The sequence below is a fragment of the Athene noctua genome, chromosome 11 (assembly GCF_965140245.1).
Source record: "Athene noctua chromosome 11, bAthNoc1.hap1.1, whole genome shotgun sequence".
In the NCBI taxonomy this organism is placed as follows: domain Eukaryota; kingdom Metazoa; phylum Chordata; class Aves; order Strigiformes; family Strigidae; genus Athene; species Athene noctua.
In genome coordinates this window covers 1,414,147-1,425,215 of record NC_134047.1, presented here as the reverse complement: position 1 = coordinate 1,425,215, position 11,069 = coordinate 1,414,147, and the positions used below count along the sequence as shown (strand labels likewise).

General features: G+C 56.7%; 2 protein-coding genes across 2 annotated transcripts; both read left to right on the top strand.

Moving 5' to 3' along the window:
* The first annotated feature begins 67 nt into the window (after window positions 1–67).
* Window positions 68–6,533, top strand: TAF7L (TATA-box binding protein associated factor 7 like). The gene is made up of 11 exons (XM_074915390.1): window positions 68–322; window positions 1,607–1,685; window positions 1,833–1,966; window positions 2,364–2,490; window positions 2,679–2,737; window positions 3,750–3,822; window positions 4,464–4,580; window positions 4,781–4,969; window positions 5,071–5,183; window positions 5,475–5,534; window positions 6,102–6,533. Exons 1-11 carry the CDS (start codon window positions 257–259, stop codon window positions 6,144–6,146), a joined length of 1,062 nt encoding a protein of 353 aa, XP_074771491.1. The 5' UTR covers window positions 68–256; the 3' UTR covers window positions 6,147–6,533.
* Window positions 6,534–6,764: 231 nt separating this feature from the next.
* Window positions 6,765–10,995, top strand: LOC141964703 (aryl-hydrocarbon-interacting protein-like 1). The gene is made up of 8 exons (XM_074915382.1): window positions 6,765–7,131; window positions 7,864–8,043; window positions 8,250–8,438; window positions 8,515–8,691; window positions 8,805–8,946; window positions 9,419–9,995; window positions 10,053–10,080; window positions 10,210–10,995. Exons 1-8 carry the CDS (start codon window positions 7,036–7,038, stop codon window positions 10,489–10,491), a joined length of 1,671 nt encoding a protein of 556 aa, XP_074771483.1. The 5' UTR covers window positions 6,765–7,035; the 3' UTR covers window positions 10,492–10,995.
* The last annotated feature ends 74 nt before the right edge of the window (window positions 10,996–11,069 follow it).

Below are 11,069 nucleotides of genomic sequence, written 5' to 3'. Positions count from 1 at the left end.
GCGGGCCGGAACGGAACGGGCGGGCGGGGGCAGCCACCGCCGCCGCACCGGGCCTGGCTTCCGCCGGCGGCGGCCTGGGGCTCCCGTGAGTGCCGGACAGGCCCTGCCGCGGGTGTCGCCCCCCCGGCGGCGCGGCCCCAAGCCCCCTCCCCGCCCGCCGGCGGCGGCGGCCCGGTGCGGGAGCGCCTGGCCCGGGGTAGGAGCCTTCTCGGCGCTGAGGTAACTGGTTCGTGTTTCCCAAGCTGAAGAAGAAAGGATGAGTAAGAGCAAGGACGATGCTCCGCATGAGCTGGAGAGTCAGTTCGTGCTGCGACTGCCACCGGTAAGAGGCTGCTCAGCCTGGTGCGGCCAGAGGCGCTGCCGGCCCGGTGTAGGCGCAGCAAGGTCCGGTTTGCTCGGCGAGCACCGGGCTCGGGAGAGGGATTAGCAAGGTGGGTGGTGTCAGCGGGGAAGCTGCACACATGGCAAAGGACAGGGAAGCAGGGTGGGTGCTTTTGGCCTTGGGCAGTGAAAAAAAAAAAAAAAATTCAACAGTCAGAATCCAGTATAACTGTCAGGCCCTTTCCGTAGCCCGTTCCCACTCATTTGAACAGATTTTCTGCAGCCTCCTCTTCAGAGGTGCTCCTGCCACCCGGAGCAGGAGGCTCAGAAGACAACTTAGAGGGTTAGAGAGGAAATTTTTGTGAGAGTAGAGCTTTCACAGAATCACAGAATCATCTCGGTTGGAAAAGACCTTGAAACTCCTCCAGTCCAACCGCTAACCCATCACTGACCGTTCCCAACTCCCCCAGATCCCTCAGCGCTGGCTCAGCCCGACTCTTCAACCCCTCCAGGGATCCCGGGGACTCCCCCCTGCCCTGGGCAGCCCATTCCAACGCCCAACAGCCCCTTCTGCACAGAAATCCTTCCTCAGAGCCAGCCTGACCCTGCCCTGGGCAGCTTGAGGCCATTTCCTCTGGGCCTGGCGCTGGCGCCTTGGCTCCAGAGACTCATCCCCCCTCTCTGCCCCCTCCTGTCAGGGAGTTGCAGAGGGCCAGGAGTTCTCCCCTCAGCCTCCTCCAGACTGAACCCCCCCAGTTCCCCCAGCCGCTCCCCAGCAGACCTGTGCTCCAGACCCTGCCCCAGCTCCGTTGCCCTTCTCTGGCCACGCTCGAGTCATTCAGTGGCCTTTTTGGGGTGAGGGGCCCAAAACTGAACACAGGAATCGAGGTGTGGCCTCACCAGTGCCGAGTACAGGGGTGAGATCCCTTCCCTGTCCCTGCTGGCCACGCCAGTGCTGACACAAGCCTTTAGTCAGTGCTGACTCTTCAGTTGCTGTGGCTGTCAGTGCACTTGATGCTATTTGTTAGGTTATCTGGGGCCTCGCACCACTGTCCCAGCCGTGTTGTGTCAGGAGGTGTGAAGGACACTGGCAGCGGCACAGCCACAGGGTTAACGTGCTATTGGGAGGAGGGTGCAGTTTTTATTGGAGCTCTTGCAGTTCTTTTTCTGCACTGGGATGGCAGTTAGCATTAAAGCTGGGTAGGTTGGATAGAAGCCTTGAGGGATTCTCAGAGAACATCTGATAGAAGTCCAGTTCTGATAGAAGTCTGTCCAACCTTCCCAGGAATACGCCTCCACCGTGCGGCGAGCGGTACAGTCTGGAAATGTCAACTTGAAGGACAGGCTCACCATTGAGCTACACGGTGAGTGAGGAATGGGGCATCTTAAAACTCCTCTGACTGTCCACAAGCGAAGCTTGTGTTTTCCCATGAAATTTCTGCTGCCCATAAACGTGTTGCTCAGTTTAGCTGTTTAGTGGCAGCACTAACCTGTCCTGTGGCTTTCCGCAGCGGATGGGCGCCACGGGATTGTCCGCGTAGACCGGGTGCCGCTGGCAGCCAAGCTGGTGGATCTGCCCTGCATCATTGAGAGCTTAAAAACCATTGACAAGAAAACCTTCTATAAGACAGCAGATATTTGTCAGGTATGGGCTGTCCTTCTTGCCTGCCCCAACAACTTAACTCCTTGCTCCTCTCTCCAGGAAAACCCTTCTACGCTTTGGCAGCTGGACACCCAGTATAACATGGCCAATTTCTGTGGTTTTGCAATGTTAGCAGTTTAAAATTCCCCACTCTGCTTGGGGTTTAGAAATCCTGTTTCTGAAGCATGAAGTGTGATTGTACTTGTAACAGCTTAACTGCTGCTGTGTTTAGGTAGGAACTGAGCTAGGTGTGAAACGTGTTTCGTGCGCCCCGTGCCTGTGAATCCCTTTGGCTCACAACACGCAGTGGGCAGTCACCATTCATTTTCCAGTAAAGCTTTCACATCTTTTTGTCCTTGCATTACGATAAGCACCCTTTGTATTTATGTGGGGATTCCAGATGCTTGTTTGCACTGTGGATGGTGACCTCTACCCCCCTTTGGAAGAGCAGACTGCGAGCACTGACCCCAAGGCAAACAAGAAGAAGGACAAGGACAGAGAGAAGAAATTCATCTGGAACCATGGCAGTGAGTAGAGGCTGTGCCAAACCCCTCCATCCCACCACACCAGTGTCCCCACAGCTGTGCAGGGCACTCACCACTGCCGTGTCCTGGCTGTGCTGCTGTTCCGTTTTCAGTGCTCTCTGTTCCTTCTCCCTTTTGGCACGCAGCTCTCCCATTTGCCTGACACATCCAATCTGTTTCCTCTGTCACAGTCACTCTTCCCCTGAAAAATGTACGAAAGAGAAGATTCCGGAAAACAGCTAAGAAGAAGGTGGGTTGCTTCTCACACATGGAGATGCAATAACCAAGGGATGGGAAGTCAGAAACTTCAGAGCTGTAACTGTCTGTTAGTCCAGAAAACATGTAATTCCTTAACATTGCTTCACATGTTTCCTTGGGTGAAGGGAGGGTGGTAGTTTTAAACACCTCTTTGGGTGCTTCCTCTGTGTTTTCCAAGATGCTCCTGAGGGGAAAGTCCTCTGTGCAGAGAACTGCTGGACTCCATTCCTGCGGCTGCCTTGCCATAGTGCATCTCTTCCTGCTCACAGAGAAGAAAGGAAGACTCGCATGGAAATGAGGCTTCACTCATTCCTGCTTTCCCAGCTGAAATCTTCTCTCTGTGCATGGCCCGTTCACTTCCCCAGCAGGGAACACTACAAATAGAATAACTGTCATTTCAGCTGGGGGAGTGACAACAGATGGAGCTCAGAGACTGTCTCTGTGCATATGCACAAGCCAGGCAAGGTGTTGGGGAGATGCAGCACCGTGAGGTTGGGAAGACTTGTTCTTCTCTACTTTGCAGTCTCTGAGAACAGGATGGAGTGCTATTTTACATGACATTTGGGAAACAAATTACTTGAGACATTCTTATACCCCACAGGAGAGATTTGATGTCACTGCATTGAGATTCTTGGCTAATTTAAAAGTGAAAAATGAACCCTTCTTTTGAATGGATGGGAAGGAGTTGAACTGACCATCCATCAGGGAACGGTACCTCACGGACTTTCTGCATACACACAGAAAGTCTTATTTCATAAGTAGTATAAGTAGAAAAGTGAGAGCGTACAGCCCACCACGGAGCTCTGTACAAAAGGGATGGATTGCTTTCTGGAGGTGCATAAATTACTTTTAGGGTAAGCACAAGCAAAGACTGAGGAGAAAGCATAAAAGAGAGGCTTGAAATATGGCTCTGTCCAGAGGTGGAGGGTTGGAGTTGATCAGCACCAGCGGCGTGCATGAGGCGCTTAACAGTGTCTCTGTTCTCTTTCCCCTCTCTGGCCCAGTATATTGAGTCTCCTGATGTGGAAAAAGAGGTGAAGCGTCTCCTGAGCACAGATGCTGAAGCTGTCAGTGTCCGTATCCTTTTAGGAGAAAAAAAGCTCAAGGGGGGGAGAGGACACTATGTGTGACCTGGAGGTTGTGGAAATGAGAGACAATTTCAGCTTGGTGTGGGTGTGAAAGACTGGGAGATAAGCAAACAAGAGGCACTGAAGTTTTGGAGCTGCATCTTTGCCTTGTTCAAAGTTGCACCAGGGCAGGGTCAGGCTGGCTCTGAGGAAGGATTTCTGTGCAGAAGGGGCTGTTGGGCGTTGGAATGGGCTGCCCAGGGCAGGGGGGGAGTCCCCGGCATCCCTGGAGGGGTTGAAGAGTCAGGCTGAGCCAGCGCTGAGGGATCTGGTGGAGTTGGGAACGGTCAGGGTGAGGTTCATGGTTGGGCTGGAGGAGCTTCAAGGGCTTTTCCAACCGAGATGATTCTGTGAAAGCTCATTGTTTCTTGACCTTCCTTGCAGACTGTACTGTTGTGCTGAGCAGGAACTTAAGTAAGAGCAGAGGGGAAGTCAGCAAAAAAGGGGGTTGGGATGGTTTGTCTTGGATGTCCCTGGCTGCAAGGCCAGACTTGGAGGGACAGTAATCTCATGCAGTTTCTAGCATTCTTTTGTCATACTGCATCTTCCGTGTTCCTCTTTTTCCCTTGACTGGTCTGTTCCTGCTGTCAGGCTGGGAAGTCATTGCTGAAGATGAAACAAAAGAAGTTGACAATCATGGTTCGCTCACCAGCTTGGACATCTCCTCCCCAGGGATGTCAGGACATAAGCAAGGCCATGGCTCCTCAGGTGCAGTGGGGAAGGCTGTTGTTTTCTTTCTAGTCACTAAACAATCAGCTGGGCACATACTCTCTGGAGTAAGCCCTAAGCAGAGCAAAGGAGAGAGGGTGTTGAGACAGGCACCCTGCACTTACGTGGTTCCTGGCAAGCAAAGGGTGCCGGGAGGTCACATCAGCTGTGTTTTTCCTCTTCCCTTTTGCACCCTTTAGAACATGATGAACTGCGGGAGATATTTAATGACATCAGCAGCAGCAGTGAAGATGAAGATGAGAGGGATCATCATGATGACGAAGACCTGAACATCATGGACACTGAGGAAGACTTGGAGAGGCAGCTGCAGGACAAGCTGAATGAGTCTGATGGGCAGCAGCAGGAGAACGAGGGGTCCAACCAAATAGGTGAGTGAGTGGCAGAGCGCAGCAGAGTCACCAGGCTGCCAGGCAGCCCGCGCTGCCCACCTCTGCTGCTGCTCTGGGTCTGAGCTCACTCTCTCTTCCAGTCATGGGGATCCAGAAGCAGATTGACAACCTGAAAAGTAAACTCCAGGAGACCCAGGACAGGAGGAAGCGCCAGGAAGATCTCATCATGAAAGTGGAGAACCTAGCTCTCAAGGTGAGACTCTCCTGGGCTCTCTTCAAGTCTGCTTAGTGCTGGCTTGTCATTAGATCCAGCAGAGTGATTCAGCTGCTACCCTGGAAAAGCCAGCGGGGCTTTTGCCTGCTGGGTTAAAAATAATCGTGTGACCATACACACTCCAGCATTTCTTCATAGAGGCAAAACAATCCATGAAACTGCAGGAGATAAGGGGGTTGGTTGGGACTTGCTGCACCATTTGATGTGTGCCAGCACTCGTTCAGTTGAGAACACATTGGTAACTGTGGTCTGGCATGTCTATCTCTGCAGACCCGTCTCCAGGCCGTGCTGGATGAGTTCAAGCAGCAGGAAGAGCGAGAGAAACAGCAGGTGAGGAGAATCCCCCAGTGGAGTGGGAAGAACTGGGGCACGACACGGTTCTAGGCTTGGCCTCTGACAAAGTTTCCTGAATGCTGTGTACCACACCAGCTGCTTTGAACTCTGGTGTTACGGGCAAGGTGAGGTTGTACTTTATCTGTAGTTGCATGGAGCTTCCCAGGACAAAAGCAGGTGTAGGAAACGGGGTTGGTTGCAGCCTTCTGGAGGCGCAGTGAACTAAAACGTGTGAGTCTGCAGTCCAAGGCTGCTGGGTAACACGTGACACAGAAACCCACTGCCACACCTGCATGAGAAAGTAGCTGCAGGATCTTTGCAGATTTCTTGCCTGGGCAGCTCTGCTGAGTTTTAACCAGGCACCAAGGCAGGAGGTTTCCGTTCCCGGGTTAAGCAGCTTCCCCAGTGAGTTTTGCTGCAGAGGTGCCCAGACACGGCTCCAGCAACATACGGGCACAGCGGCTACTAGTGCAGGGGAGGATCTGCAGGAACACAGCGTGCTTGGGGTGGAGCTGCCGTGAGTCCCAGCCAGCCTCACTGCAATGCCTCACTCCCTCTTCCCAGATGACGTCTCTGCAGGAGCAGCTGGAGTCCCTCATGGAAAAGTGAGGAGCGGGCCTGGGTCTCTGTACCTGCAAGCAGAGCTGGAAGTGTTGCTCATCGGCCGTGCTGAAGTCTTTGCTCTACTCGCACACTTCTGCCAGATGAGCTGCTGGGCAGTGCTAGAGGCTCCGTGTCCAGAGCTGCTCTCACATACATTGTGCTGGGTTTGGCTGGGGAAGCTAAAGAATCGGACTACGCCTGCAAGAGCAGCCAAAACACTGGATTTACAGTAAATATTCAGGACTATTCTCCCAGAGGGCTTTAGTTCTCCCTGGGACAGTGCAGTGCAGCTTTCTGCATCTTCTTGGTGGGCTGTGGCCTGGCAGGAGCTTGTTCTTGTGTTTGAGGCATGCTTGTGTCTGCAAACCAGACTCAATAAAGTACTGTTTCCAACCCTGGTGTGTTCCCTTCTGGTCTCTGGAGCACAGACCAGCACTGCTGAAATACTCCTAGCAGGGCTGGGTCACAGGGAGACTGTGTGTGAAGGGGACCCTGTGAGCTGTCACTGTGGGAGGAACAAGCCCCTCCTGATCAGGGAGTTTCTTTAATTCCTTACAGACTAGGCAGGCAAATCCCAGATTAACCTGGTAGGGTGGAAAGAGGATTAGAAAGGCAGTTCCAGAACACAACGGAGGGCACCAGGGGCGTCAGCGAGGGTGTGCCACAGCAGGACGCCCCTCTTGCAGCCTAAAGGGCAGGGGCAGAGGAGAAGGCATCCAGGCTCTGGCCCCAGCACAGAAAGGGAGAGGCCAGCAGCAGCCCCGGGAGATGACGTGTCCAGATAGTCAAGAACGGGAGATACCCTGAGGAAGAGAGAGAGGGAGCTTGGGAAGGGCTGGAGCACACCCTCGTGCGTCAGCCTGTGACCTGCTTCTGGGGGCTGGCAGGAGTGGCCATGGAGGAAACCTACCTGCTGAATGTGGAAGGGGTCAGAAAGAAGATTCTGCACGGAGGCCAAGGGGAGCTGCCGAAGTTGCAGGATGGGAGCAAGGTAAATTGTCTTGGTTGTTCCCCAAAGCCCTAGGAGAGGGGAGTGGGTGCGACACCGCCATCCCTGCCCATTACAGTTAGATTCCCCGCTCACAAGCTGAGCTCCAGATCTGTGATATGGGGAGGGCCCATCTCCAGGACATCCCTTACAAGGCGGGTGCAGGAAGGGCTGTTTCGGGCACATGCAGCCGCATTTTTCTCACAGTGACCACTGATACTGCTCACTGCCTTCACCTTGCATCGGTGCTGTCACTCGCCTCCTCCCTATCTCCTGGGGCCGTTGGAGCTCAGCAGCTATGATGGGTTGCTGGAAATCTGCCTTTCCTGATGGGTGTCAAACAGGAGTGAGGGGTGCGAAGCAGGAGCTCTGGGGGATTTCTGAGATTTCTCAGCCCAGGGGTACGGGCAGATGAGTGTGGGTTCTGCCAGGTCCTGGTGGATGCTGTGGGAGCGGCATGTACTGGGTTATAAAGGGGGATCCAAAGAGAGCAGCAGGATATAGCACCGATGGGTGTTAAGAAACTCCACCATCTGCTTGCTGTCAAAGCAAGTGGGTAGGAGGCACAATCTCCTGCTGTGGATGGAGAGCTGCCAATCAAACCAGCACCTTACTGGGAGCAGGCTTGGCCCCACATCCTGGCCCTGTGGCAGAGGAATTCGGGGCTGGTAAGGGTGTGGAGGGCTCTCACTGTGGTGCCTGCCCTGGCTTGACACTGAGCTTTCTCTGGGGCAGATCACCTTCCACTTCCAGACGCTGAAGGATGACTTTGAGCGGACAGTGATCGATGACAGCCGGGAAGCTGGCTTCCCCATGGAGCTCATCGTGGGCAAGATGTTCAAGCTGGAGATCTGGGAGACGCTGCTCAGCTCCATGAGACCCGGGGAGGTGGCCGAGTTCTGGTGCGACGCCATCGTGAGTGAGGGGCCTGTGGGCACCCACTCCCCCTCCTTTCTGCAGAGCCAGGGCGCAGCACCGTGCACCTGGAGATGCTCCAGCTTTGCCTGGGGCAAGCACAGGGGGCAGAGGTGTCACTCAGCCACAGGACCGGGGGGATGCCCCGAGGAAGGGGGTGCAGGCTGGCCCTATGCAGCTGAGCAGGGTGCTCCCCCTCTTTGCAGCACACGGGCATGTACGCCCTGGTCTCCAGGGGCATGCGGAGGATCGCAGAGGGCCAGGACCCCCTGGAAGGGCAGAATCACCGCTGTGGCATGGGCAACATGTTTGACTACCACAGCACGGGCTATGATGACCTGGACGAGCTGCAGCGGACGCCGCAGCCCCTCATCTTCATCATGGAGTTGTTCCGGGTAAGGGGGATGGTGGGGGTGTCTGCCAGCACAGGGGCTGCTGGGGCAGGCAGCTCAGCTCCTCGTGCCTGTGCAGGTGGAGGAGCCCTCAGCATACAAGCGTGACACCTGGGCAATGAGCAAGGAGGAAAAGCTGGCAGCAGTGCCTGTGCTGCACAGCGAGGGCAACCGCCTCGTCCTCCGCAAGGAGTTTGGACAGGCGGCGGCAAAGTACCAGGAGGCTGTCATCTGCCTGAGGAACCTCCAGGCCAAGGTGAGCAGGACCCAGCCACCTCCTGTCCTCCCTGGCTGCATTTCCTCAGTGAAGCACAACCCTGGGGACCCTGGATGCAGCTGTGAACCACCCGCTGTGGCTCCCTGGGGCAGGAGAAGCCATGGGAAGAGGGCTGGCTGAAGCTGGAGAACCTGGTCACGCCACTGGTGCTCAACTACTGCCAGTGCCAGCTGGAGCTGGGCGAGTACTATGAGGTGCTGGAGCACACGACGGAGCTCCTCCAGAAACACAATGGTACACACCCCCCACCCCCCACACTGTGCCCATAGCCCCAGTGGACACTGTCCTCTGGCTCCCCCATCCATGACAATGCTCATCCCACATCTCTCCACCTGTGATGGTACCTTGGTCATCTGAATCCCCATGTCCACTGCAGAACCTCCGTCCCAATTCCCCCCGCCCCTGCCCTGGTTTCCCCTGCCCCCAATGTCACCTGCAACCCGTGTCCTCTAGGTCATCCCGCCCACGATGTCCCACACCATCCAGCTCCCCCTGCCGACCATGGTTCCCCTTGCCCATGACGATCCCTGCACATCATGTCCCCAGGTGTCTCTGCCCATGACAGTACCCCTACCTACATCTGTCTTCACCCTCTGTTCCCTTGCCTGCGATGGCACCTGTGCTCTGTGTCCCCTGGGTTCCCAGCTCCCGTGGCTGGTGGCCCAGAGTGGCAGGACCCCCACCGGGGTCTCTCCTCTCCCGGCAGACAATGCCAAGGGCTATTTCAAGCGGGCGAAGGCCCACGCTGCTGTCTGGAATGAGCGGGAAGCGCGGGAGGACTTCTTGCGAGCGTCTAACCTCGACCCCGCCATGGCAGCCGCTGTGAAGAAGGAGATGAAGCAGCTGGGGGAGAGGATGAGGAAGAAGCACGTGGAGGATAGGAAGCGCTACCAGGGACTCTTCCAGCCACCCCGGGGGCCACGGGTCAGCATGAGGCAGGAGAGGAGGGAGGTGGGTGACAGGGTGATGATGCAGGAAGAGGCCCCTCAGGGTGAGATTGGTGTCCCAGAGCCCCCTGCACAAGGGGAGCAGGGTGCAGGGACCAAGGAACAACCAGGGGCTGAACAAGCAGAACAAGGGACCTCTGGGTCCGGGTGTGACGGGGCAGCACCAGAAGGAGAAGCAGCCCAGGGGCAGCCTGTGGGGGCAGAGCTGGAAGCAAGAGATGGGCTGGTACTGGCAGAAGCAGCAACCATGGGTACCTGTGGGGTGGAACCAGAGAGCTGGGGGGCAAGGAGGGAGGCGGAGGAGGCAGAAAAGGAGGAAGAGGAGGAGGAGGAGGAGGCAGAGGAGGAGGAGGAAGAGGCGGCAGAGGCGGAGGCGGCAGAGGAGGACGAGGCAGAGGCGGCAGAGGAGGACGAGGCAGAGGCGGCAGAGGAGGACGAGGCGGCAGAGGAGGAGGAGGCGGCAGAGGAGGAGGAGGCGGCAGAGGAGGAGGAGGCGGCAGAGGAGGAGGAAGAGGCAGAGGAGGAGGAGGAGGCAGAGGAGGAGGAGGAGGCAGAGGCGGCAGAGGAGGAGGAGGCGGAGGCGGAGGGTCCAGCAGCAGAGCTGGAAAAGCTGTCTGTAGGGCAAGATGAGGCAGCAGGGCTCAGACAGGGGCTGGAGCAGGGAGCCAGTGGGGCAGAGGGAGCCGACACAGGGAGCATGACTGGGGCTGAGCCAGGCGAAGCCCCAGAGCCAGGGCCACCCAGAGAGGGACCGGGGCTAGCTGAGGGGCTCCCAGAGCTAGAGGATGAAACACCCACCAACACACTGGAAGAGACAAGCTGCAGGGAGTAGCAAGCAAGCAGCCGCTGAGGAAATGCTGGGGTAGGCAACATCCCCCCAGACAGTTTCACCCCTCGGGCAGTGTTCCAGGCTGGGCACTCAGGGGCAGATGAGGAGCTGGGCGGAAGGGCAGAATAGCCCCCTACCCCGTAGTAGCCAGGGAAGGGGGTGATGAGCCCCCAGGGCAGTGCAGAGAGAACAGAGCTCAGGGCCACAACCCTGGGGCACAGCCTGCCCTGAGCAGGGCCCATTACCCCCGGATGAGGGAAAGGCTGCTGGACCACTCGGGAGAAGGCACAGCACAGGCAGCGGGGCTGCTGTATGGTGAGAGGGAGCCCCAGGGCTGGGGCCTGGCCCTGCAGTGACACAGGAACAATGCTGTCCCCACCCTGGGGCCACCAGCCCCCATGTGCAGCAGAGCCTGCTGCCTCCCTGCCCTAACTCATCAGCTCCAGTGCCTTTCAGCTGGACCCTGCTGAGCTTTGCTGGCTGTGAAATAAAAGCTCTTCCCTGACACCATGTGCTGGATTTGTTTATGGACATGACCAGCTTCCCTGATAAAAGCCCACACTTGGGCCTTGCCCTGGAGC

Bases quoted from the DNA above. Each gene is read 5' to 3' on its own strand.
- TAF7L (XM_074915390.1), top strand. From the start codon at position 257: ATGAGTAAGAGCAAGGACGATGCTCCGCATGAGCTGGAGAGTCAGTTC. The intron at 4,970-5,070 runs GTGAGTGAGTGG...TCTCTCTTCCAG, and splicing joins CGAGGGGTCCAACCAAATAG to TCATGGGGATCCAGAAGCAG. The intron at 5,535-6,101 runs GTGAGGAGAATC...CCCTCTTCCCAG, and splicing joins AAGAGCGAGAGAAACAGCAG to ATGACGTCTCTGCAGGAGCA.
- LOC141964703 (XM_074915382.1), top strand. From the start codon at position 7,036: ATGGAGGAAACCTACCTGCTGAATGTGGAAGGGGTCAGAAAGAAGATT. The intron at 8,692-8,804 runs GTGAGCAGGACC...TCCCTGGGGCAG, and splicing joins TGAGGAACCTCCAGGCCAAG to GAGAAGCCATGGGAAGAGGG. The intron at 10,081-10,209 runs GCGGCAGAGGAG...GAGGAGGAGGAG, and splicing joins CAGAGGAGGACGAGGCAGAG to GCAGAGGCGGCAGAGGAGGA.